Source organism: Thamnophis elegans, chromosome 15 (assembly GCF_009769535.1).
Source record: "Thamnophis elegans isolate rThaEle1 chromosome 15, rThaEle1.pri, whole genome shotgun sequence".
In the NCBI taxonomy this organism is placed as follows: domain Eukaryota; kingdom Metazoa; phylum Chordata; class Lepidosauria; order Squamata; family Colubridae; genus Thamnophis; species Thamnophis elegans.
This window is the reverse complement of record NC_045555.1, coordinates 8,911,057-8,937,088: the sequence shown is the minus strand read 5'-3', so window position 1 is coordinate 8,937,088 and position 26,032 is coordinate 8,911,057. Positions and strand designations below refer to the sequence as shown.

The 26,032-nt window shown below is 44.9% G+C and overlaps 1 protein-coding gene across 3 annotated transcripts; it reads left to right on the top strand.

Annotated features, from left to right (window-relative positions):
- RCC2 (regulator of chromosome condensation 2) lies at window positions 1-26,032 on the top strand. 3 transcript variants are annotated; one of them, XM_032232132.1, is made up of 13 exons: window positions 1-199; window positions 4,413-4,758; window positions 6,357-6,450; window positions 11,390-11,533; window positions 11,656-11,787; window positions 14,350-14,438; window positions 15,341-15,455; window positions 16,880-17,046; window positions 18,239-18,419; window positions 20,383-20,488; window positions 21,056-21,128; window positions 22,758-22,835; window positions 23,832-26,032. In XM_032232132.1, the coding sequence occupies exons 2-13, from the start codon at window positions 4,432-4,434 to the stop codon at window positions 23,934-23,936; spliced, it is 1,611 nt and encodes a 536-aa protein (XP_032088023.1). In that variant the 5' UTR covers window positions 1-199; window positions 4,413-4,431; the 3' UTR covers window positions 23,937-26,032. The 3 variants fall into 3 exon arrangements, with proteins under 3 accessions (XP_032088023.1, XP_032088025.1, XP_032088024.1); XM_032232134.1 differs by lacking the exon at window positions 1-199 and adding an exon at window positions 438-612; XM_032232133.1 differs by lacking the exon at window positions 1-199 and adding an exon at window positions 747-877.

Here is a 26,032-nt window from a genome sequence, read left to right as displayed (position 1 = left end):
AGCTCTCTCTCTCCCCCCCTTTTTTTTCAACCCCCCTTTCACAGGAAGTAGTGCAAAACATTAAAAAAAAAAATTCAAAAGCTTTGCTTTTAAACCCACCCACCCCCCCGCTCCAAAAAAAAGAAGCATCTTTGGGTACTGACTTATGCATTTGCAACCCAGCTTTGCCATTCGGATCCACGCTGCCATTGGCAGGAAGGTGAAAGTTTGGCGACGTGTTTTATTTTCTCTTTCTTTCTTTCTTTTTTTTGCAAGATTGACGGAAGGAGGGAGGAGGGGGGGGGTCAAAGACAGAGAAAGACTAAGGAGGGGGTGGATTTTTTTTTTTTTAAAAAAAAGGGGGAAGGAAGGCGGATCCACGTGGTTTAATCGGAGACAGACAGAGGTCCCATTGTTCAAAATCAATATAAAAAAAAAGGCAGGCAGAGGAAATGGGGGGTGGGTGGGTTTGAAGGGACGCTGCAGAAGGGGGGGGGTGTCCCCTAATTCTTACATCGAGGAGTGTAATTTTGCAAAGAAGCCTCTCTCTTTTTTTTCCCTCCCCCTTCCAGAGCGGGGTGGTTGAATAAAGCAGCCCACCCCTCCAGAAGACGCCTCTCCAGATCTTGCAAAGTTTGTTTGCATTTCTCTCTCTCTCTCTCCCCATCTCCTCTTTTGGGGTTTTTTTTTCTTTTGATTTTTTTTTTTTTTGCAGAAGCAAGGAGAAAAAAAAAGGCAGGTGGAAGGCGGCTTTTTTCCCTTTTTTTTAAGGCCTGGGGGGGGGAGGGAGGAAACAGACGGAGGAGGAGGAAGAGGAGGAGGATATATTTGAGAGTCTCGGGGCAAAGGCCCAGCCCCCCCCCCAAAAAAAAACGAAAAAGAAAGTCAAGAAGAGGAGGTGGGTTTGAAAAAAAAAGAAAGAATGAAAAAGAGGAAGGAAAGAGGGAGATAAGAAGGGCCAGGGGCGTCTGGTTTGGAAGAGAGAGGGGGGCGGGGGTCGTGGATTGTTTTGCATTGGCGGAAAAAAGTCCCCACCGGGAGGGGGGGGGAAAGGTGGGTGGTCGCGTTTTGTGCAAAATTACCTTTTTTTTTTGCAAAAGGGGAAACGGCGGTGGGAGGGAGAAACGGGTGGAGGGGGGTTCTAAAATGCCCCCCCCAAAAGCGAGTTGGAGAAATCTCTCCTGGGTGGGGTGGGAAGTCTTGCATGGGGGGGGGGGCTTCCCTTTGAAAAAAAAAAAAAAAAGCGGGAGGGGGATTTTTGGCTGGGAAATCGTGCATTGTTTGGGGGATGGGGGGGGAGGCGAAGCGGGGTTGCGTTCAGATCAAGACGCGTGTCCGGGCGATTCGGTTCCCCTCGTCTTTGTTCGGCGGCTGGCTTGGTGGTGGGATGGTGGGGGGGGGGGAGGAAGGAGGAGGGTCCGATGTGCCCAAATCGCCCTTTTCTTCCCTTTTTTTTAAACTTTAAAAACAAAAATAAATTCGTTCTGCTGCCTCCTTCCTTCCCCGGGCGAAAAGTTTGCAAATTCTGATTTTTAAGTTTTGCAAAAAAAAAAAAAAAAAAAATCCTGACTGTGCATGGAGGGAGGAGGGCAGGTAATTTGGGGGGGGGAGAGAAAATTTAGGGGGAAAGGGTAGCAGAGAAGGGTTTGGAGGGGAGGGGGATTCAGGACAGACGCAGGGAGGGGGGCACGAGAGAGAAAGGAGGAGATTCCCTCCCCCTCCTGCCTTCAAATCCCTATGTGAAAATGGGGAGGGGGTTTTCCCTTGGAGAGGAGAGGGGTCTATTAGGGTCTGGAGGATGGGGAAAGGGGTCTTCTCCCCCATTTCAGAATGGGAAAGCAGCCTGCGAAGTTGGGCAGCGAATAATGAACTTTTAAGGGTCTTCTTTTAAAGTGGGGAATCCCCTGTTTTTCACCCCCACACCAAAAAATACAGGGAAGGGGGGGATAGAAATCTCCCTGTTTGGGGGCCTGGGTTACAAAGGGAGATGCGCTGGGAGGTGGGGGGGGGAGATGAGAGGCCTCACCTAGTGGCCTCCTTTCCTCAGGCTTCGTGGCCCTCTAACACCCCCCAAGCCTTAACCTGGCTTAGAGGGAAAATAGACCTGGGGGGAGAAAACATAGGGGGAAAAGGCAGCAGAGAAGGGTTTGGAGGGGAGGGGGTTTCAGGGCAGACGCAGGGATGGGGCATGTGAAAATGCGGAGGGGGTTTCCCTTGGAGAAGGGCAGGGAGAGGAGGGGGTCTTTTGGGAGAGGATCTATTAAGGTCTGGAGGATGGGGAAGGGGGTCTTTTCCCCCCCTCCATATCTGCACCCCATTTCCAAGTGGGAAAGCAGCCTGCGAAGTTGGGCAGCGAATAATGAACTTTTAAGGGTCTTCTTTTAAAGGGGGGGTTCCCTGTTTTTCACCCAACCCCAAAAAATACAGGGAAAGGGGGGATAGAAATCTCCCTGGTTTGTGGGCCTGGGTTACAAAGGGAGATACGCTGGCGGGGAGGAGATGAGAGGCCTCACCTGGTGGCCTCCTTTCCTCTGGAGTGTGAGGGGCTTCGTGGCCCTTCAACACACACAAACACAGCCTAAACCTGATTTAGAGGGAAAATAGACCTGGGGAGGGAGGGGAGATCTCAGTTTGTATTATTAAGATTTCTTTCCCCTAAAAATGGTTTTTTGGGGGTGGGGTAGACATGAAGGGATATTTTTGCTGTAAAAATGCAAATTTTCCTAATTAAATTTCTCCTTCTGGACCATGTTCCTGCCCCCTTTTGTTTTTTAATCCACGGGGTTTCTCTCCAGGCCCCCAAACTGGGTTTCCAACCCCTGGGAGCTCTTTATGGGGGGTCCCTTAAAAAACTAACCCTGATTGATTTATTCCTGTTTATTCCTTTTATTAATTATTAAATATTAATTATTTATTCCTATTTATTACTTCGTCTCTCCCAACAGCCTTCCGACCCCATTTTCGGGGGGCTAGGTGGGGGACATGACCCATTCGGGGGTTCAAGCCCACCCAGATCATGGCTGAATTGGGTAATGCCGTTGGGTTGGAAGTTGCTTCAGCCAAGCAAACCAGGTTTCTAATCCTGGCTAGTTCCAATTTGGTTTCCTTGGAACAGGGAAGAAAATGGGGTGGTGGGCCGGGGTCATCCCCCCCAGGACTCCCTATTAAGCATGTTGGGCTTGTGAGGCATGCTCACCCCCTACCAAACTTAATCTTGGTTTCCACTCATTCTCTCTGGGACTGTATCCTGGCTTGTTGAGGGGCTGAAGGTGCCCATTTGGGGAGGTTTTGGGCCTTCTCTGAGGAGGGGCCCAATGTAAGCCTGTCTTTGCCCCCAACATTAGGGGTTTGGGAGGGTCTTCCTGGGCCTTAAGAGTCTTTTTTTTGTCAGAATAGAGTTGGAAGGGACCTTAGAGGTCTTCTAGTCCAACCCCTGCTCAACTTGTGGAAAACCAAGGAAGAGCGTGGGAACTTTTTTAAAGAAAAAATTCTCCTTTTTGTCTCACCTTTCTTTTTCTCTCCCCTTCTCATCTTCCCCTTTTTTTCTTTTCCTTATTTCTTCTCCCATCTTCCTGTGAGGGAAGAATCATTTTTAAATATTTATATATTGTTTTATGGGGGGGGCTTTTTTTTCCTGTCAGCTCTGCGAACTTCCTCATTTTTAAGGGGAAATGAGCAATTTATGAGGGGGAAAAATATCAAATATTGTTTTCTTCCCTTCAGTCTTTACAGCTTGGGTCACTTCTTTTATTTTCATTTTTTAATATTTATTTTGGGATTGTTTGCCCGCCAGGTAGTGGAAGGAAAAATCCCCTCATTTGTCAGCTACAAATTCATTTTTTTAGCTGTGGGGAAAGGAGGAAAGATGGGGCACTTCTCGTTTGTACTTTAATTTTCAGCTGCATTTTTTGTGTAAAAGTATTTCCATGTTAGGATTCATGCAGGTCTTTTTCAAGCTGAAACCACTTCAAGATGTGAGGACTTCAACTCCCAGAGTTCCTCAGCCAACATGGCTGACTAGGGAATCTTGGGAGTTGAAGTCCGTACCTGTTAAAAGTGGCCAAGCTTGGAAAAAACACGTTAATTAGGTTAATACTATCTCTCTTCTGTTCTGCCCCTTGGGAGCAAATCCCGCTGAATCTAATGGTTTTTTGTGATTTTAGGCATGCACATCCAGGCATTTCCCACAAAATGCAAGATTGTGCCCTTAAGCAAACTCCTGTGTGGAATAATAAAATAACCTCTCTCACGCACACCCTTACACATCCTTGTAAAAAGCTGTGTAGAGGCTAAACTCACAGCCTTGCAGCAGGTAGGAGGTTGTGAGAAGACACAATTATTGTCTCTTTTTTTTTTAGAAACTTTGGGTGAATTTCCTCGCTTTTCTGGGTTCCTTCCTTATTAATCTTATTTCTCTCTCTCTCTGTTTGTAGAAGATAGGAGGTTACGAAGATGCCCCGGCGGAAGGCGGATGCAGCCAGTTCGGGGAACGGCACAGGGGCAGCGCGCAAACGGGCAAGCACCGGCCGGGGGCCCGCGTTGAACGCCAAGAAAAAAAAAAGGAGTGGTGGGGGTAGCAGCAGCAGTAGCAGCAACAATGGTGGCGGGGGCAGCAGTGGAGAGGAGCAGGACGGACTGGTGTTGCCCATACTCTCGGCCCCCGGAGGAAGCAAGAAGGCGCCCCGGCCCGGAGGGCGAGAACAGCAGAACCCCCCCGGCTTGCAGTCATCCCAGGCCGCCGTGGTAGTCAACGAGCCCGAGCACACCAAGGAGCGCATTGTAAGGAAAGATCAGTCTTGCCTATCTGGGAAATGGGTCTAGGGCTGTGATGGTGAATCCAGGGCACACAGAGCCCTCTGCGGGCACACAAGCCGTTGCCCCAGCTCAGCTCTACCACGCATGCACGCACGCTCCCACCCATTAGCTGATTTTCGGGGCGCATGTGGGAGACACTTGCGTGCGCGGGAGGTAACCTTTTCCTCCCCATTGTTCTTCACCACCCACAGAAGAAAAAGAAAGTTCTCCAGAGCAGAGTACAGACTGAAATGCAGGACTAGATTGCTAGCACTTTGTTGGCCAGTTTTTAGCTATTATTATATTATTTGGAAACATTAGCTTTTTTATTTAATGCAAAAATGCTGCAGGCATTTAATTTTTATCCATACTGCAAATGCATTCGTTCTTAAGATTTGGGAACCTCTTGCCTCTTCTGGATCCCATCGCCTCTGTTTTTTTCCCTGGTTGAAAAGTTGTGTGAACACAGAAATTTTGCACCTGTATCTTACCCCCCCCCCTCCTTCCTTTCGATATCTCTGTTTCGGTAACAAGTTTTCCACAAATTAAAAACTCATAAAATAGGTGTCCGTGTTTCCTCTTTTATTTCTACTTGGAAACCACTTCTGGACTTTGTGCTTGAGGTGGGGGAAAAAATGAAACTGATTTTTGGTTTTACTAATGAGTTAGAATTGTTGTTATAGAAGTGGCTAGATTCATTATTATGAAAAAGTGAAAAGTGGAGGATAGATGTTAATGCCTTATTTTACTGCACCAAAGGATTTGAACGTCAATGCCTTTTTTCTTTTTCCCTTGCTTTCCCCCACTGTCCCCTTTTTCCTTCCTAATTTCCCTAATATTTGCTTTTGTACCCTGTTTCCCCGAAAATAAGTCCTCCCTGGATAAAAAGCCCAGTCAGGCTATTGAGCACATGCGCTAAAATAAGCCCTCCCCGAAAATATTTAAACGCACGCTCAGCTGGTCCCCGCCATTTCCTGTGGCAGAGGGGGGAACATGCCCGACGCGTCCCATATGCACATGCCATCCATGTGGAATGGCCTCACGGAGGTGGCTCCCGCAAACCCTAGCTACCGTGCCCCTTCTCTTAGTGGCGGCTGCAAAAGAGCCACAGGCCCAGTGGCGCTAAGGCTGGGCAAGAGTGTGCCGTAAACAGAGACAGAATTTCCAGCCCTCTCTTGATTAGCTGATCTGCAGGCCGTGGGCCGCACCTCAAAAATAATAAGACCTCCCAGAAAATAAGGCCCAGCAGTTATTTTGGGGGTCAAAAGAAAACAAGACCCTGTCTTATTTTCAGGGAAACACAGTATTCTTTTTGTATGTCGCATTGTAAATTAATAAAACTAGAAAAAAATGTTGGGGGGGGGGAAACTATCCGTGTTTCCTTCAATAAATGCAGGATTCTCTTTATTTTTGCTGTAGGTTAAAAATAATCTTTTCTGCTAGGGATGCTTAAAACCCTCCATTTTCTGTAAAGGATTTCGACCCTTGATTTAGCCGTCCGCTTTAATTCTTGATTCTCATGGTTCTCGGGACTTGACACCACAGCTCACTTCTAAAATCAAAACTTTTCTTTCCCTTTTCAGAAGTTGGAGGGCTCGAAGTGTAAAGGACAGCTTTTGATATTTGGAGCCACCAACTGGGACTTGATTGGCCGGAAAGAAGTCCCAAAACAGCAAGGTAAGTAAAGCATATTTAACAGAACAACAGAGTTGGAAGGGACCTTGTAGGTCATCTAGTCCAATCCCCCTACACCATTTCTGACAAAGCAGTGGAACAACTTGCCTCCAGAAGTTGTGAATGCTCCAACACTGGAAGTTTTAAAGAAGATGTTGGATAACCATTTGTGCGAAGTGGTGTAGGGTTTCCTGCCTAGGCAGGGGGTTGGACTAGAAGACCTCCAAGGTTCCCTTCCAACTATGTTATTCTATTCTGTTCTATTCTATTCTAAATGGCAGTCCAATCTCTTGAAAGTTTCCAGTGTTGAAGCTCCCGCAACTTCCGTTCCATGGGTTGATTGCTCTCACTGTCAGAAAACTTATTTTATCATTTTGGATTAAGTGAGCTGAGGGTGCAATCTTCCCACGTGGAAACACAATTGAGGAAGGCCGTTGCTCCAGCCAGCTGTGGCTGCAGCCGATCGCTCTTATTTCTAAGAGAACATCTGTGACTGGATTCAGACAAGGGTGGCTGTTGTTTTTTTTAAGACTGGGTTTCTTTAATGGGTTCCATTAGACTTTTATTCCAGAAGAAATATAAAGCACCTCTTTTTGGTAAAAGCTACGGCTGAGCGTGATGATGCTTTTTCCCCTGGAGCACTGCCTTCTTAAATAAACACAGGGCAAGAATGCATAGGGACCCACCCAGAGTAAAAATGAAATAAAATTTAAAAAAATCATGTTGGCCAGCTGAAATGGTGGAGAGCTTGGGAAACCAAAAAACAAAACAAAATCCTAATTCAGAATAAATGGTTAAGTTTTCTGCACCGGTTGAGTCAGAATTGTGGGGTTGATAATATAGCAATAAGCATTTAGACTTATATTCGGCTTCACAGGGCTTCACAGCCCTCTCTAAGTGGTTTACAGGGTCAGCCTCTTGCCCCCAACAATTTGGGTCCTCATTTGACCCACCTCGGAAGGATGGGAGGCTGAGTCAACCTTGAGTCGGTCAGGATCGAACTGCTGGCAGTGAGCAGAGTTAGCCTGCAATACTGTATTCTAACCATTAGGAAGGCAGGAAAGAAAATAGCATTAAGAACTTAGACATATATATCATTCACAGTGCTTTTACATCCGTCTCTTAAGTGGTTTTTACAGAATCAGCCTCTTGCCTCCAACAATCTGGGTCCTCATTTTAGCCACCTCGGAAGGCTGAGTCAACCTTGAGCCTGGTGAGATTTGAACTGCCAAATTGTAGGCAGCCGGCAGGCAGCATAAGTAGCCTGCAGTAGTGCACTCTAACCACTGCACCATCCTGGCTCTTTCTTGGCTAATGGCTAGATCTGAGGGAGGTGGAAGGTTTAGAAATAGGAAATTTAAATAAATTCAAAATTCTGCATTGATCCAAGCGTGCACTTTTTCTGCCCTGGAGGTTAGGGTTAGGGTAAGAGTCGTACGTTTTAATATTTTGGGGAGAGGACATATTAAAGTTACTAGTCCCTTAGTTGGGCCAGTCCAAGCACAACTTGTCATCTTAATAATGCAGATAGTCCTCGACTTACAACCCCAGCTGAGCCCAATCTGTGTGTTTATGAGTTTTGCCCCATTTTACGACATTTCTCACCACAGTTTGTTAAGTGAATCCCTGAAGTTCTTTACTTAGTAGCATGGTTGTAAAGTGAATCAGCTTCCCCATTGACTTTGCTGGTCAGGAGGCCGCAAAAGTGGATCACATGATCCCGAGACACTGCAACCATCATAAATATGACTCGGTTGCCAAGCGTCTGAATTTTGATCCCATGGCCATGGGCTGCAGGGATTGTAAGTGTGAAAAACAGTCATAAGTCATTTTTCTCAGTGCTGTTGTAACTTGGGACAGTCACCAAATGAACTCAAGGACTACCTGTTCGTTTAGCGACCTTTGAAAGTTACAGTGACACACTAAATAAAAAGTGATTTATAACCAGTCCTTGCACTTAAGACCGTCACAGCATCTCCATGGTCACGTGAAAAAAAGTTTTGGCCTCTGATAACATTAACAATGGTTTTCCCAGTTGCAATGGATGGCTGTGAAGGTTGTACCATAAGGAAGGCCGAGCGCCAAAGATCCTCATATGTTTTAGCCTCCAGTCCCCTAATCATCTTGGTTGCTCTTCTCTGCACTCTTTCTAGAGTCTCCACATCTTTTTTAAATCGTGAATGCAGTATTCCAAGTGCGGCCTTACCAGGGTATTATAAAGTGGTATTAACACTTCACGTGATCTTGATTCTGTCCCTCTGTTTATGCAGCCTAGAACTGGGTTGGCTTTTTTGGCAGCTGCTGCACACGGCTGGCTCATATTTAAATGGTTGTCCACTAGGTCTCCAAGATCCCTCTCATAGTTACTACTATTGAGCAAGGTATCACCTATACCATACCTGTGCATAAGGAAGGCTGAGTGCCAAAGAATGGAGGCCTTTGAACTCTGGCGCTGGAGAAGACTCCTTCCTGCGAGTCCCTTGGACTGCAAGGCGATCCAACCGGTCAGTCCTATAGGGGATCAACTCTGGCTGCTCTTTAGAAGGCCAGATCCTGAAGAGGAAACTCCAATACTTTGGCCATCTGATGAGAAGGAAGGACTCAATGGAGATGAGCCTCATGCTGGGAAAGATGGAGGGCAGAAGAAGAAAGGGACAGCAGAGAAGGAGGTGGCTGGATGTAGTCATTGAAGCAGCTGGCGTGAGCTTGAATGGACTCCAGAGGATGGTAGAGGACAGAAAGGCCTGGAGGAACGGACAAAACTTCACAACTAACAACAACAACAACAACTTATATTAATGGTTGCAGCATTTTGGATTCAAATGATCAAGTCACATTTGTGAGCTTTCCAGCTGGTTTCCGAAAAGCAAAGCCAATAGGGGGAGCGAGATTTCCTTAAAGACCACATGACTCGCTTAACAATCAGGACAAAAAAAAAGTTCATAAAATTAAGTATGACTCTTGTAACAACTGAATTGCTTAGGATTGGAAATTCTGCTCCCAATTGTCACAAGCCGAGGATTAACTAACTCGTTAAATTTGTCCATCAAAAGTCAGTCTTTCTGAGAAGTAGCCTGAGTGGGACAAACACACTGTAATTTTCAACAAAACGATCTATTTTATTTCTGTGCATGTTCTAATTTCAATAGAATGGAGTTGGAATAAGAGTTAGAATCAGAATTGGAATAAGAACAGAATGAGAATAGATTGTCTCCTGCAAACTCCACTCCCCTTTCGCTCCTCTTTTATGTCCTCTGGGAGGGGCCATTCATCGTTCACCTGTGGCCTTACTCCCAAGTCGATCTCTGTTCCTTAGCTGTTCCCGTCGTCTGGCAACTCTGGGCATGCTCACACTGGGAACAGGCTCCAGCTGTTCGTCTGCCTCACTGATCTCCGACTCTGAAGGCAGCTGATAACTGGCAGATGGCTGTGGCCCCCTCTCTGCCTCCGACACAGAGCCTTCATCAGAGCCTTCCCCAGACTCCAGGACTGACCCATGTTCCTCCCCAACCTCCTCACTGTCCGAATTTACTGCCAGCTCCACTGGCGGAGCCACAACACCCACAACCTTTCTTATCTCGTCGCGGTCTCCAAGCCAGACTGAGTCCCTTTTGTTGTGCTGTCTGGCTTTAAAGACATCTGCGCTCAGCCTGTAATCTCCAGCAAGAGAGCCCAGGAGAGGGGGCAGAGTCTGGCTGGCGCAGGGCGAGGAGGCACAATAGACGGGCATGTAAAATGCATGAGGCAACTTCAAGGCCTCCAGCATCTGGTTCTTTCCTGCTGAGAACCCAGGAAAGTTCATTTCTGGAACTTCCTGGGGAAAAAACACAAACTCCATAATGGAAGTTTTAGTCCAAAGCAAAATACCCAAAGATTATTTTTTTTTCTGCTTTTTTTGAATTTTGCATGTTCACTTTTTACTGGCTTGTTGCTAATTTTCCCCTGCTAATTTTTCCAAGCCACAAAAGAGAATCTAATTGGCTGACATTTTGAGTCTTCTTAAAAGTAAATTTAAATATAAAGAAGAACGTAAATTCTGAATTATGAACAGTTTCAGCAACAAAGGAGAACTCCCAGCAGCCTAGTCTCTTTCAAACAATGCAGGCCACAAAGGGGAGTTCTTGCACCTGCTTCCTTATGTTGTTATGTTGTTATGTTGTTTTATTTTACTTTTTTTTTAAAAAAAAATCCCTTTATTCTCCTTTTTTTATATGTGTTTGGCGGCAATTCTCTGGGACCATACAGTCCATTCAGCCATGCAAGAAACAAATTGTGGTTAAAACGTCCCAGCTTAAAGAGTTGCATAAAGGCATCCCAGGTTATTTAAAAGGCTGAACAAAGGGAATTTTTTTTTTAAAAAAATGTTCCTATTTCATTGTATTCAGATATTGGGGTGGGAGTGTCCTGATCGAGGCTTCCCAAGAGCAGGAAGCCAACTCCTGGTCCCGACAAAAACCCCTTTTATTAATTGACTGTCAATTCTGCTCATTCACATCCAGCAAAGTCTTTCAAGGGAGGATTTACAGTCACAGACCTTCTCTGGCTTGGAGAGCTGCCAGGCCGATATCTGCAAAACTTGGCAAGGAATCTCAGAGCCTCACGAATCAATTAAGTGAACTAATTGTCTCTTGTAAGCTCCACTCTCCTTTCGCTCCTCTGGCCCCATCTCTGCCTCCGACACAAAGCCCTCATCGGAGCCTTCCCCAGACTCCAGGACCGGCCCATGTTCCTCCCCAACCTCCTCACTGTCCGAATCTGCAGGCGGGCGACAACAGGGAGCTGGTACGATTTATCTTGCTTTTCTGATTGTCTCAGTTCAGGCTACCTGTGTGGTTGTATATTTTAATCATTTATATACTTTTTTGGTTGTATACGCTGCCAGGAGTCCCATTAGAATTGGGTGGCTAGACCAGATTTGAACTAACTATGATCATCTTTGCAGCTGCTTATCGCAACCTTGGCCAGAACCTGTGGGGGCCGCACAGGTACGGATGTCTCTCGGGAGTCCAAGTCCGGACGGTAATTTCGGGCCCGTGTGCCGCTCACAACCTCTTCATCACAGTGGAAGGGAAGCTGTGGAGCTGGGGTGAGTTTTCGTTGTTTCGTTTTTGTGTCTCTTAGCTGGAGTTGGGCTTATCAAGATCTCAATGGGAAAATGCACCGAGCAGACTCAAAACTGTGTGTTTCCGTGTGTCTCTCTCTCCCCAGGGCGCAACGACAAAGGACAACTGGGCCATGGAGATACCAAGCGGGTCGACGCCCCCAAACCTATCGAGGTGCTCAGCAGTGACACAGTTGTGTCGGCCGCTTGTGGGCGCAACCACACACTGGCCCTCACAGGTATTGATGCCTTGGGTGGTGTCTCTGTGACTTTCCCTTTTCTTATAAAGTTCTGCCAAGATATTTTAGAATAGTGTTTTTCAACCTTGGTCGTTTTAAGAGGTGTCGACTTCAACTCCCCAGCAAGCTATGAATTCTGGGAGTTGAAGTCCAGACATGTTTGGGGTTTTTTTTTGCTGGAAATCAGAATTTACTTCTAGTTGCCAGCAAAAAAATTTGCCCTTTGGCAGGAATGGGTTTGCTTAACTGTTGCCACAGAAGTCGTAAAATCGGGCATAAAATGTTTTATAGGTGGCATTTGCCGCATGCAAGATTGGCCAAAGTGTATAAGAATTCCTCTGCCAAATGCTGGAAATGTAACCAGATTTCAGGAACCTACTACCACATGTGGTGGAAGTGTAGGAAAGCAAGCAATTACTGGGAGAAAGTTCATAATTGGTTGGAAATGATAACGGAGCAACCTTTTGAGTTCAAACCAGAAACATGCCTTTTAGGTATACTATCAAAAAGTTATGATAAATCAACCATATATTTAGTGCTACATATATTGACGGCAGCAAGAATTATATATGCTAAATATTGGGAAAATGTGAACACCTCATCGGATGAGGATATAATTAGGAAAATTTGGGATTGTGTCGACATGGATAGATTAACTTTAAAAATTAAAGAAGACTCGAAATGTTATCAGACATGGAATAAATTTTATGAATGGATAGAGGTAAGAGGTAGAAGTGACAGGGAAAATAAGTTTGTGAATAATTGTTACTAATGAAAATAAAGATGTATAAAACTGACTACAGTAAGGGAAAAATTGTAAACAGGCTAATGTAAGTACTGACGGCAGCAAGAATTATATATGCTAAATATTGGAAAAGTGAATACCCTTCAGACAAGGATATAATTAGGAAATTTTGGGATTGTGTCTACATGGATAGATTAACCTTAAAATTTAAAGATAAAGAAGACTCGAAATAGTATCGGACATGGAATAAATTTTATGACTGGATAGAGACAAGAGACAGAAATGAGGGAAAATAAGTTTGCGAATGTCAATAATTGTTAGTATGGAGAACAAAGTTGTATAAAACTGACTATAGCAGGGGGAAAATTGTAAATAGGCTAATGTAAGTAGAAATTTAGTTAAAGCTCTTTTTCTTTATTTTAGGTGACATTAATATAATTACTGTTATATTTTTGTTATAGTGACTTGCTTGGGTGTTAAGATTTACTATTAACTTTTATTCGGCTTTGCTTTATTTGTAATTATTATCCTGACATGGCACTGTCTTTTCAATTAATTTTTTTTTTTTAAAAGTCATAAAATCAGGCAGGATTACGTGGTGACTTGCTTAGTGACTTTCAACCACTGCCCCTGCCAACTCCCAGCCATCTCAAGCCATGTCACAGAAAGGAACAGACCAGGAAGGAACGTCCCGGAACCTGGCCTCTCCCAACTGCTTCCTTAGTACATCCATGGTATAGCTTCCTGGGGCTGTCAAATAACACTACTCTCCCTCCTCGTCAGCTGTCTCTACAACCACTAATTGGCACCATGAATTCCTAGGATAGATGGCTTGCAGGCGGGGGGGGGGGGGCAGCCACAGCTGAACTGCGCCACCCCTCTGCGGAGGAACTGGGCTCCCGACCGGCCTTCGCTGGGCTGCATGGTGGCTGCTACGTCACATGAGAGATAATAAAAAAGAGATTGTGCAGAGATGAATAGGTTGACAATGAAAATAAAGGATAAAGAGGAATCGGGGAACTTCAAGATATAGGGAAGATTTTATGATTGGCTAGAGAAATGAAACTAGAAAAGAAAGTAGGGAGAAGATAAAAGTACCCAGACGACACACTATTAAATGGAAAAGTGGGGGGAAGAAGCGGAAAACAGAAAAGAAAATATTAAATATATAAGTATATATTCAAGAGTGAGATATAAAGACGGGGGGACATAACTAGGATAGACTAGTGAAGGTAAGGGAATAAGAAATGATACTAAATTATATTTGGGTTGGCGGAAATACCATCCCAAGGAAACATGAACTTTGAGTTTTGAAATGCACACCAACAACAATAGAAAAAGAAAGGGAGAGAGGAGGAGAGAATGAAAGGAAGATGGCGGAAAGAAGAAAGAGGTAAGGAGAGGAGGATGGAAGGGAGAGAGAGAAGGAAAGAGGGTAGGAAGAAGAAGAATAGGAGTAAGAGAAAGGGAAGAAGGAAGGGGAAGGAGAGGAGGAAGGAAGAAAGTAGAGGAGGGAGGGAGAAAAGAAAGACAAAACAAGGTGGTGTTACAAAAAGAGAAAGGGATGGTTTTGGCCACGCCATGGGCTGACCACTGTCCTCCCCCCCCCCCCCAAATCTGGCACAACCTCCTCCAGCACCGCCTCTTCCTTGGCTCCCGCCTCCATCAGAGGCTCCAGGCCTTCTTCCATCCCCAGTAACGAAATTGTGGTTTTAAGTTGAGAATGACCTATGTTAAGATGCATTTGAGCTTTGTGTTAGGACTGGTTTTGACCAAGTGAGATAAGAAGGGTCTTTTTAAAAATCTTTTCCTTCTAGAGAACGGATCCGTTTTTGCTTTCGGAGAGAACAAGATGGGGCAGCTTGGATTGGGGAACCAGACTGACGCCATTCCTAGTCCTACGCAGGTACAAGAAGCAGTTTTTCAAAATGCAACATTGCCTCCTGTTCCTAATTCAACATTTTCTCCCGTTTTTCCCATTTCCCACTGCCTGAACCTACTACCTCCCTCAACTGGAAACATTAATAATGTTCCAGCTCCTCTTCCAAAAACTTTTAAGATCCAATTTGCCAAAGAGATGTGTATTTAAAAGCAAAATTTAGACAGGCTTGTACTAATAGCAGTCTGAAGTATCCTTGAACTCGTGGCGCTTGTGTTCTGACCGACGCTTCCCAAGAGCATGAAGCCAACTCCTGGTCCCGACCAAAAAAACCCTTGTTTTAATTTCCTGTGAATTCTGTTCATTCACATCCAGCAAAGTCTTTCGAGGGAGGATTTACAGTCATAGACCTTATCTGGCTTGGAGAGCTGCCAGGCTGATATCTGCAAAACTTGACAAGGAGTCTTGGAGAGTCACGAAAAAATGAAGCGAACTAATTGTGTCCTGCAAACTCCACTCCCCTTTTGCTCCTCTTTTATGTCCTCTGGGAGGGGCCATTCACTGCCCACCTGTGGCCTTACTTGCAAGCTGACCCCTGTTGTTTAGCTGTTCATTTCGTCTGGCAACTCTGCGCATGCGCACACTGGGAACAGGCTCCAGCTGTTCTACTGATGTCTGACTCTGAAGGCAGCTGATAATTGTCGGACGGCCTTGACCCCATCTCTGCCTCCGATACAGAGCCCTCATCAGAGCCTTCCCCAAACTCCAGGAGTGGCCCATGTTCCTCCCCAGTCTCCTCACTGTCCGAATCTGCTGCCAGCTCCACTTGGCCACTGGCGGGCCACAACAGCTTGGAGAAAAAGAGAAGAAATGTGTTCTTCAGTGTTTCCTTAAACCTTTGTTTTGTGTGTGTGTCTGTTTTCTTTTAGATCATGTACAACGGCCAGCCGATTACCAAGGTGGCTTGCGGGGCAGAGTTTAGCATGATTATGGATTGCAAAGGGAATCTTTACTCGTTCGGTTGTCCTGAGTACGGACAGCTAGGTAGGATTCTCTACGGTCTTGGATGGCTTTGGGGAGACAATACAGAATTCTAATCTGTCGGACAATGAGACCGAGTCAGATAGAGATTAGAAGAAGATAGGACTATGATAAAACATGAAAGCACAGATGACATAGATTTTAGGAGAGACTGGAAATAGAAAAGGTCTGAGAGGAGTAATAAGCGTGTACCTTATGAACGGTTTACTACTGCGTGTGAGGTCAGAGTATGCAGTGTAAGGTATGAACTGCAACAGTACCAGGAAATGTTGGTAATACACAATGTACGTACAATTTGTGAAAGATATACTGTATTTTTCGGAGTATAACGCACCAAGGTTTTTAAGAGGCAAATTTAAAAAAAAAAAATTGCACTCTGCAAACCTCCCCAGAATGGCCTGTTTTTTGGGAAAATGGGCCTGTTTTTGTTTTTAAAAGGGCATAAATAGTTTTTAGGAGGCTTGTAGAGTGCTTTGGGGGGGGGGGGACCAAAAACGAGCCAAAAAATGGCCCGGTTTTTGTCAAAAAAAAGGGCATAGATAGCCTTTAGGAGGCTTGTAGAGTGCTCCTGGGGGCTGGATGGGGCAAAATTGAGAAACTTATTTCTGCCCTCCCCAGCCCCCAGGAGTACCCTACAAGCCTCCTAAAAGCTATGCATGGCCATTTTGATGAAGGGGGTGGAGTTTCAGGAGGCAAAAAATGCTGTATTCAGTGTATAAGACGCACCCAGATTTTCAGCCTCTTTTGAATGAAAAAAGGTGCGTTTTATACTCCGAAAAACACAGTAAATGTTAATGTAATTACATGTAAACATTAAATACTCTAATGTGAGAGAAGCTGTAAAGGAGAAACTGATCAGAATACAGCATTGTTCCAGCAATTGTACTATAGCTGATATGTTAACAAAACCTGCATCTGTAGAAAAGTAAAAAGATTAGGTCGAAGCATTTGCATTATCAGCTGCATAGCTTTAAATGTGAGGAGTGTCAGGTAATGAGGATTTAATAGCTGCCAGCTGATGTAAGGTTGTAAGCTGATGCAATGAGGATGATTCAGCAAAATATGATATCGCCTCTTTAAGACTGATACAAGTCTTAGGCGATACACAACAAAAGTCTTAAAGAGGGAATACACCACACAAGTCATTTCTCTTTTAAAAGGTGTCTATATATAGGTGGCCATTAGAGGGCGTTTCTCGTCATGTATCTCATTTCTCTCCTTGTGTTTGTAGCTGAGTGGTAAGAAATTTACCTACCATGTATTTGTCTCTATATATGTATATATCAACCACTATTAATTGCCTAAAAGCTTTGTGTGCTGTGTTTTGCTCCTGGGGTTTTATCTCATAATAATAGTCACACTGCCAAACCTCTGACAGAAAGTTTGAAGGACGCCCCTTAGATTCAAACTTTCTGCCCCCCCAACAGGGCACAACTCTGACGGGAAATTCATCGCCCGAGCCCAGAGGATAGAATACGACTGCGAGCTGGTTCCCCGTCGCGTAGCCATCTTCCTTGAGAAGACCAAAGATGGGCAGATCCTACCGGTCCCGAACATCGTCGTGAGGGATGTGGCGTGCGGTGCAAATCACACGGTAAGAGATTTAGTTCGGTCTGTGGTTTCGTGTTCAGCGACAAACTTTGGCTGCAGAAAAACGGGAGCCACAGAAGAGATTGAAAATGGGTCGGCATGCTGACTTTCTAAACGATTTCTTGCTGTTAAGTGTCACAGCAGGTTGGAGTGGATGAGGAAGAAGAATTTAAAAGGTTTCTTTCTCTGATGTTTTCAATGCCAAAGCAGGGAAAACACCTCGTTCAAATGTTGTCGGTTCATAGGATCTGACTGGAATTGCATTCTTGCCTTAAAAGGGACCCTTCAAAATGAAGAATAGAAGCTAGAAGGAACTGTTTTGAGGCAAAAACTTTTTTTTTTAAACCAAAAAAACCATCCATCAGTCTGGAACCTAGTTGAAGAACATTTCATCTCCTCCTCCTCCTCTTCTTCTTCTTCCTCCTCCTTTTTCTTCTTCTTTTTCTTCTTGTGGTTCTCCTCCTCATCTTCTTCTTCCTCCTTTTTCTTCTTTTTCTTCTTCTTGTGGTTCTCCTCCTCTTCTCCTTCTTCCCTCCTTTTTCTTCTTCTTGTGGTTCTTCTCCTTCCTCCTTCTCCTTCCTCTTTTTTCTTCTTCCCCTTCCTCCTTCTTTTTCTTCCTCTTCTTGGGGTTCTCCTCCTCCTCTTCTCCTTCCTCCTCCTCCTTCCTCCTTTTTCTTGTGGCTCCCCTCTTCCTCTTCTTCTCCTCCTTCCTCCTTTTTCTTCTACTTCTCCTTTCTTCCTCTTTTTTCTTCTTCCCCTTCTTCCTTCTTTTTCTTCTACTTTTCCTTTCTTCTTTCTCCTTTTTCTTCCTCCTTTTTCTTCTTGTGGTTCTCTTTCTCTTCCTCCTTTCTCCTTTTTCTTCTACTTCTCCTTTCTTTTTTCTTCTTCCCCTTCTTCCTCCTTTTTCTTCTTCTACTTTCTTCTTTCTCCTTTTTCTTTCTCCTTTTTTTCTTCATCCTCCTTTTTCTCCTCCTTTCTACTGCCTCCTTTTTCTTCTCCTCCACCTTATTCTCCTAATTGTCCTTCTGATTCTTCTCCTCCTCCTAATTCTTCTCCTCCTTCTGATTCTTCTCCTTCTCTTTTTCTTTCTCTCCTCCTCCACCTCCTCTTTCTTCTCCTTTCCTTCTCCTCCTCTATCACCTCGCCTCCTTCTCTTCCATCTAGATTTTAATTCACAACCTCCTGCCATTCTCCAGCTCATCCTGGACTCACAGAAACGTGTCTTCTCCTGGGGATTTGGCGGTTACGGCCGATTAGGACACGCGGAGCAGCGGGACGAGATGGTGCCACGGTTAGTGAAGCTTTTCGACTTCCCTGGCCGTGGGGCTGCACAGATCTACGCAGGCTACACCTGCTCTTTTGCAGTCAGTGAAACAGGTAGGCTTGGTCTTGGAATCGGTCAACGAAGGAACACTTCGAATTTTTTTTAAAAAAACATTATTTTTGCAAGCTTCTGCTGTCACTATATATATATATATCACAAGGAAGTGTACTTCTCCCTCCCTCCCTCCCTCCCTCGCTCTCTCTCTCTCTCTCTCGTGAGAACTGCTGCCTGTTTTAATATTATGGTTTCCAGTTAATCCAGTTCTCTCTCCGGCTAATGGAGAAAATTAGAATGTCAACTTCTCCTGTGCGTTGCTTGGACAGTCCAAGCATGGGTTAAATTTGTCTGGTTGCCCAAGGACTAAGTTCAAATTTCTTCAACCACGCCTCCTGTTCTTCCTCAAGACCAGTTTTTTAACTCAGTCTGGCCCGTTAAGGACACAGTTGAGTGAGTTCCAGCTGTTTTGGATAATTGAGCTTGGACTCTCCAAATTGTGCACAGTTTTTTTTGTTTTAGTTCATTGTTTTTATTCCTTGGGTATTTTTAAATTATTTTTTAAATTTTAAAAAATTATAATTTTTTTCCTGCTGAAGGGGTGGAGCAAGGAGCGAGGCTAGTGGAGGTGTTTGCCTTCCGTGCCAGTCAGGTCGGAGGCAATACTGGTCACTTGGTTGGGCTATTGGTCAGTTAGAAGGGACCTAGCGATCGCAGGAGGAGTGAGGACACCGTGGCGCTTCCTTTTAAGCACCAACAATTTTTTCTTATAGTTCAATGGAAACCACGGTGAGCGCGATTGATGGCCACCACTTTCTGACCACCCCCACAATGCGCGGTGGCCATTTTAAGCCTCCACTTTTGCACACTTTTTTTATATAAAAGTTTTTTATTTTTTAAACGCACAAAAACAAACATATAACCTAAAAATATAATCAACTACATATGTGTTTAGCATGTCGTTGGGTCACAAACATTTGTGCATCACCTCTTTCAATTGTGTATATAATCAGCAATTATCAACCCAATATACATGAGTACATTGTTATTGTAAATCATATATTCAGTTTACTCATAATTTCTTAATTTTAGACATGTATTCTAAGAATTAAATTCATATGAATGCCAACTGTCTGTCACATCATTATAAATCTATTTAATAATAACATATCTTTATAGTATCACCTGTTCTGACCCCCCCCCCCCCCGGTCCCACACCAACACACACTCCGAGCCAAAGATAAGTTACGGCATTTAATTAACAGACAGACAGATCCTTGGCAGCAAATCGGCACAGACAAGCTTGGGCAGCAATCCAGCACAGATAAGCCGTGGCAGCAATCCAGCCTGCCAAGCTCACAATAATGTTCATCAAACATTAGTTCCTGCATTGACTTCTGCAAGAGGGGCGTGTGCACAAGCAGTCCTTTTATAGTCTGGAGAGGAGCCTAATGACCACAAGCTGAGTGCAATTACCCCCTGTACTTGTGCAACTGTTCCTGACGCCTATTAGCTCTTTGGTGCCGGGCATCCAGGAACAACTCACTGCTGGCGTCTGGATCACTCTCCCTTGTCTCCTCCCCACTGGTCCAAGGCTCAGGCACCTCCTGGTGCCCAACCAGCCTCTCTGCGCCCTGCTTGGAGTCGGAACCCTGTCCAGGGTCCTCCAGAACCGACTCATAGGGCCCCTCGCTGTCGGAGTCTGGTGACAGCTCCAACGGCTCTTGCTGGATCACAACATTTCTTGTAGTATATATAAAAAAGATTCACCAACGTTTTATATTTGTGTACCATTACTTTCAACTGTGTGTAAAATCAAAAAATATCTATCAAATGTATATAAATACATCTTTATCGTTGTGTCTCATGTATTCATGCTTTTGCACGCTCTTCTCTGGCTTCAAGCCGTGCTTCAAATTTGCACGATGTTTATCTGTTAATAGGCTCACAGAGAGCAGGCGTCCTTGTGAACAATGCACAAAAGCAAAACAATTTTTTTCCCCTCCTTGGTACCCGCTGCAGGAGGCCTGTTTTTCTGGGGAGCGACGAACACTTCCCGAGAGTCGACGATGTACCCCAAAACTGTGCAGGATCTGTGTGGCTGGAAAATCCGCAGTTTGTCCTGTGGGTAAGGAAGCGGTTTTATTCTTCTCTTCTGCTTTCCTTTCTTTTCCTCTTTTAGTCCTGGAAGAAGAGTTTGTGTTCTGCAGAGAATTCCTGTGATCCAGCTGTTAGCTATGCTGGCTGGGGTTTTCTGGGTGCTTTTATTTGGAACCTCTGTAGGACATGGTGGCTCAGTGGCTAAGACGCTGAGCTTGTTGATCAGAAAGGTTGGCGGTTCAACTCCCTAGCGCCACGTAACGGAGTGAGCTCCCGTTATTTGTCCCAGCTTCTGCCAACCTAGCAGTTCGAAAGCAGGTAAAAAATGCAAGTAGAAAAATAGGAACCACCTTTGGTGGGAAGGGAACAGCGTTCCGTGCACCTTCGGGAGTTGAGTCATGCCGGCCACATGACCACGGAGACGTCTTCGGACAGCGCTGGCTCTTCGGCTTTGAAACGGAGATAAGCACCGCCCCTTAAAGTCGGGAATGACTTATCACGCATGTGTGAGGGGAACCCTTTACCTTTTTAGCCACCTTCTCTCCACTTTCTACATCTGCAGTTCTTTTACAGTAACTTTCTGCCTCATTTTCAGGAAGAGCAGCATCATAGTGGCAGCAGATGAGAGCACCATCAGCTGGGGGCCTTCTCCTACCTTTGGAGAGCTGGTAAGGGGGTGGTTGTAGCTGATTTTATTTCATAAATTTATTTGCCGATCATCTCACAGCAACCCCTCTGAGACCACAGCTTAGATCAGTGGTTCTCAACCTGTGGGTCGGGACCCCTTTGGGGGCTGAACGACCCTTTCACAGGGGTCGCCTAAGTCCATTGGAAAAAACGTATTTTCGATGGTCTTAGGAACCGAGACACCAATTTTATGGTTGGGGGTCACCACAACATGAGGAACTGTATTAAAGGGTCATGGCATTGGGAAGGTTGAGAACCACTGGCTTAGATGATTGCTTGGCAATTTTGTTGGAGATGGGCCTGACTTAGAACCCAGCAAAGGGGGTTTTCCTTTTATTTTCTCTATGAAGTTACCAGTTTCCCCACTTAGAAAGTGTGGAGACCAGATTGAAAAATGTGGAGACCATATGGGAAATTCCAAGGAGCATAGATTCTTTAACGCAGGGGGTCTATTCGGATCTTTTCCCGTGTAAGATTGAGATTGTCTTGGCAACGTTTCGGCAAGGCCTCACTCGCCATCTTCAGGCTGGGTTTGGGGCTTAAAGCGTGGTTGGAGCTGCCGTCTTTCTATAAATCTTGGTGGGGGTGTGTGGAGTGCTGGCTTTGTTTCAGTAAGTGGAATGATTGGTTGTGTGGTTGTATCATGATTGGTGCTGATTGGTGCTGGCTGTGTGTTGTTGTTTCGTGTTGTAACGGCCTGGGTGGTGGGTGGGTGGGGCTCGTTTGTTGACTAGGGCTGGTTTCCAGATGTTTGGTGGGCGGGAGATATTGTCACGTTTATTCATGTTGTGGGGGTGTTTCTCTATTTCGATAGCTTCCATAATTCTCTTGCTGAAGTGTTCAGTTTTGGAGATTAACCTGGTTCCTTCAAAATTAAATTCATGTCCTGTAGCTTTAAGGTGCTGGAAAAGGGAGGAAGTTTTTTTTTTCATACTGCGTTCTTGTGTTCTGCGATGCGTGCACTTATTCTCCTGTTCGTTTGTCCTATGTATATGTAAATTATACTGTTGTAAATATATTGTAAATATACTATGTAAATATATTGTTATGTCAAAGCACTTTGTATGCCCAAATATGGAAAGGAGCATACTGCTTTCCTTTTTCCTTTCAGCTCCACCCTAGGAGCCTTCCAGGCAGAAAATCATTTTTGTGTTGCATTTTTGCTGATAAATAAATGAAGGGAGGCTAGTATAGATCTATTTCAAGCTATTTAGTTCTCATCAGCTAGCCATACCCTTAGCTGGGATTCTAGGGTGGAGCTAAGAGGCAAAAAGGAAGCAGTATGCTCCCTCCCATATTTGGGCATACCAGGTGCTTTGACATAACAATTAATCATTTCCTTGGCTCAGCTGATAAGGGAGGAGAGCTTGTGGCTTAGAGGTTAATGTAATTGCCTAATATGTAAAAACAGCCCAGGTACAAATCCCAGTAAAGATATGGCTAGCTGATGACAGCTAAATAGCTTGAAATAGATCTATACTAGTCTCCCTTCATTTATTTATCAGTAAAAATGCAACACACACACACACACACACACACACACACACACACACGAGAGATGGAGCCTGCTAGACCCCTTCTGATAGAACTCCTTCCTTTGTTTTATTCAGGGTTACGGAGATCACAAGCCGAAGTCATCAACTGCTGCTCAGGAGGTGAAAACGCTGGATGGGATTTACACAGAACAGGTAAAATGGCAAGCTTATACATAGATAGGGTGATTGTGGGTGGGTGGGTGGATGGATGGATGGATGGAAGGGAGGGAAAAGACAGGAGGGGAGGAAGGAAAAAAGGGAAAGGAATGAATGGGGGGGAGGGAGGGATAGGTGAATATTTATTAGATACAGACAGGGAGGATATATGTATATATGTATGTATGATAGAGAAAGATGGATAGGAGTATGTGGGAAGGGGGAAAGAGGAGGTTTTGGCGGGAAGAGGAGGAAACAGGGAGTTTGAGAGGAGGAAGGAGGGTTTTCTGGGGAGGAAAGAGCTGGAAGGGAAGGATAGGAAGGGATGCTTGGGGAAAAGGAGGCCTGAGAGGGTAGGGAAAGAGGCTTAAGGGGAAAAGGGAGAAAGAGACCTGGAGAAAGGGAGAGGGAGTGAAGTCAATAGGGAGGATAGGAGAGGCTTCTGTGGGCCAAGCCTGAGGGAGAGAAGAAGGATAGGGAAGCTATATGAGAGAGGGGGGACGGGGAGGGAGGGAAAATAGGTAGATAGACATGGAGAGACCGAAGGATAGGTAGAGATAGATGATATATAGATGAGAGCGAGAAAGAGAGAGAAATAGGGTAGGTAAACAGAGAGAGATAAAACATATGTTAACATTGCATAGAGGAGATCAAACAATTCTTAGAACCTAAGGCTAAACCTGTGTGTTGGTTTATTTAATAAGCATTCCTCAATCTCCTCCTCACAAGTTGAGCGCATTCAAACTAAAGAGCAGGGATATTGACTTGCACTCAGCCACGCCTGTACGACGGACACTTCCATAGGGCGTGCAAAATACTCGGCCTCTGCATTCGGGGAGCTGCCTCCTAACGCAGGCAGCCGCCTTCGTCGAATGCGCAAACGGGGATGATGGCGCGAAGCCGTCGTGCGGATCATTTTGTGCAGCATCGCTCACCCCGCGAAGGGAAGTGTGGTTTTGGCGATCCACGCAAGCCGTCCCATCTCTTTTACAGGTCGCCATGGGCTACGCGCACTCCTTGGCGATTGCCCGCGACGAGAGCGAAGCCGAAAAGGAGAAAATCAAGAGATTGCCAGAATACAACCCACGCACCCTCTGACCCGGGCAGGGGACTCTTCCCTCAACCAGGCGAGCTGCTGAATGCACCGCGGTCGGCGGTTGGCGAAGAGAGACCGCGGGCCCCTCCGTGCGTTTTGTTAGACTTCTCAGCTATTGGTTTTTATACGCCATTTGAAGTTTTAACTACCTGTTGCTAGGACTCTTCTGTGCCCTGCTCCTTCCACTCCATCTTTTTCTCCCAAGGTGGCTTGTTTGTATTTTGTATTCCTTTTGTATTTTTTTTGTGGTGGTGGTGGTGGAGGATAAATTGAAGTCCATTCATCCCTTTTTCGGTCACTATAGTCCGATGGAAACTTCAGGAGCATTTTTGCCCCATTTGTTCGTCCCCCTCTTAAGCCTGTTTGGGACCAGCAAGCCAGCATTGAAAGTTTTTTTTTTTTTTCTACTGCAAAGAGTGGCCTATGCTTTGTGTTTTGTCCCCGAAGAAGGTGCTATTATTATTTTTTAATTCCTGTGCCTTTTTTTTTCTAATTTCCTTTGGTATGATTGGGCACCAGGCCTCTTGAGTTCAAGAGTTCCCATTGATTTTACGTTGAGCGATTTGTGGCACTGTGTTTCGGGCTGCCACAGATGCAGATTGGCATTGAGTTCTTTTGTGATGCCCAGCGTTGTTTTCTTACAACCTGATGTGGGTGGGCATCTGGGGGAAGGGGAGGAGACTTATACATTTTCCTTGAAAGTGGCAATTGTTCTGAGATTAGGTGGCTAACCACAGGAAGAGTTTAGAACAAATGAAGTGAACTTTTTGCCTTGAAACATATCTGGAGTGAACTAATACTCACTCTGTCTCTCTCTGTCTCTCTCTGTCTCTCTGTCTCCCTGTCCCTTTCTCTCTCTCTCTCTCTCTCTTTCATTCCCTCTCTCCGTCACCTAAATTCTGGTACTTAAGCTCGGAAAAAACCTCCTTCTCTTGTTTCTCTTTTTCTCTTTATTTGTTGGGATCCACTTTGCTAGAAAGTGAAAATTTCAAGCCCCTCTTTTGAAAGAGCTATTTCTTTAGATCATTGAATGGCAGCTGAGAGGTGGGTTCAGACTGACGGCCTCCTAAAACTTAGAATATTTTGAGCCTGGGAAACGCTGCAGACCCCTTCTCTTGAACCCCTAAAGAGGTAAACCACCTTTTGATCCCTGATTGAGAAAACTGCAAAAGTTTCCCAGAAAAAGCAGGAGATGCGTTTCCAAGCCTGATGGGAATTTAATGCACAGCTGTCTTTATTTTCCACCATTTCGGTTTTTTTTGTGGGATGGGAATTTTGTGCCTTGAAAGCTACACACATTGCTCTTTTTTTTCCGGTTGGTTTATTGAGAGGGACAGGACGCTTTCCCGTTTCACCATCGTTGGCATCTCTCGATGGGTTTTGGCCACCTTTCAACCTGCTAACTTTGAGTTAGAATAATGAGCAATCAATCAGGGAAAAAAATTAACGGAAACCCACCACTGATGGATGGCACTTTTGGGAAAGTTGGAAGGCAGCACCTGCTGATTTGATGCTAAATTTTCAAGTGAGCAAAATCAGGATTGCCAATTTACGTTATCAAACGCTTTCTGAGCATCCAAGATTAATGCTAATTGTGGATGTCGACTCTTTGCACAGGTCTGTTTCAAAATATTTTCTCCTCCTTTTCCTGTTTTGGTACGTTCAGCCTCTGATACCCCCTTTACTGTTTTATTCATTTTTCCCGATGTTCCTCTTCTTCATTGGTGAGGGACTTCATTATGAGGGACCGACAGACACTTTCACCATCATTGTAAGGTAGCGGGGGATAATTTATTTGCCATGGGAGAGAAAGAAGGGAAAGAGGTACTTCCATTTTCACCAAAGAAACAACTTGTTTTTGTGCTAATTAAAAAGTTTTTTGATTTCGACCTGGTTGGCCTAAAGGTTTGCGTTTAAAACTGCTGACTTTTTTTTCTTCACCAAGGTGAAGGGCTCGGCGGTATGAGAACCAATTAAAGTTAAATGAGATGGGGAAAAAGTTTTTAGCCTAGTCTTGTCACTCTCTTTTGTTTTTCCCTCCACTTTTTTTTTAATATATATTTCTCAAATGTTTAAATAAATGATGGGTTTGTTTAGA

Excerpts from the sequence above, each read along its gene's own strand:
- RCC2 (XM_032232132.1), top strand. The coding sequence starts at position 4,432 with ATGCCCCGGCGGAAGGCGGATGCAGCCAGTTCGGGGAACGGCACAGGG. Across the intron at positions 6,451-11,389 it reads AGAAGTCCCAAAACAGCAAG|CTGCTTATCGCAACCTTGGC; the intron begins GTAAGTAAAGCA and ends TCATCTTTGCAG. Across the intron at positions 15,456-16,879 it reads TCCTGAGTACGGACAGCTAG|GGCACAACTCTGACGGGAAA; the intron begins GTAGGATTCTCT and ends CCCCCCCAACAG.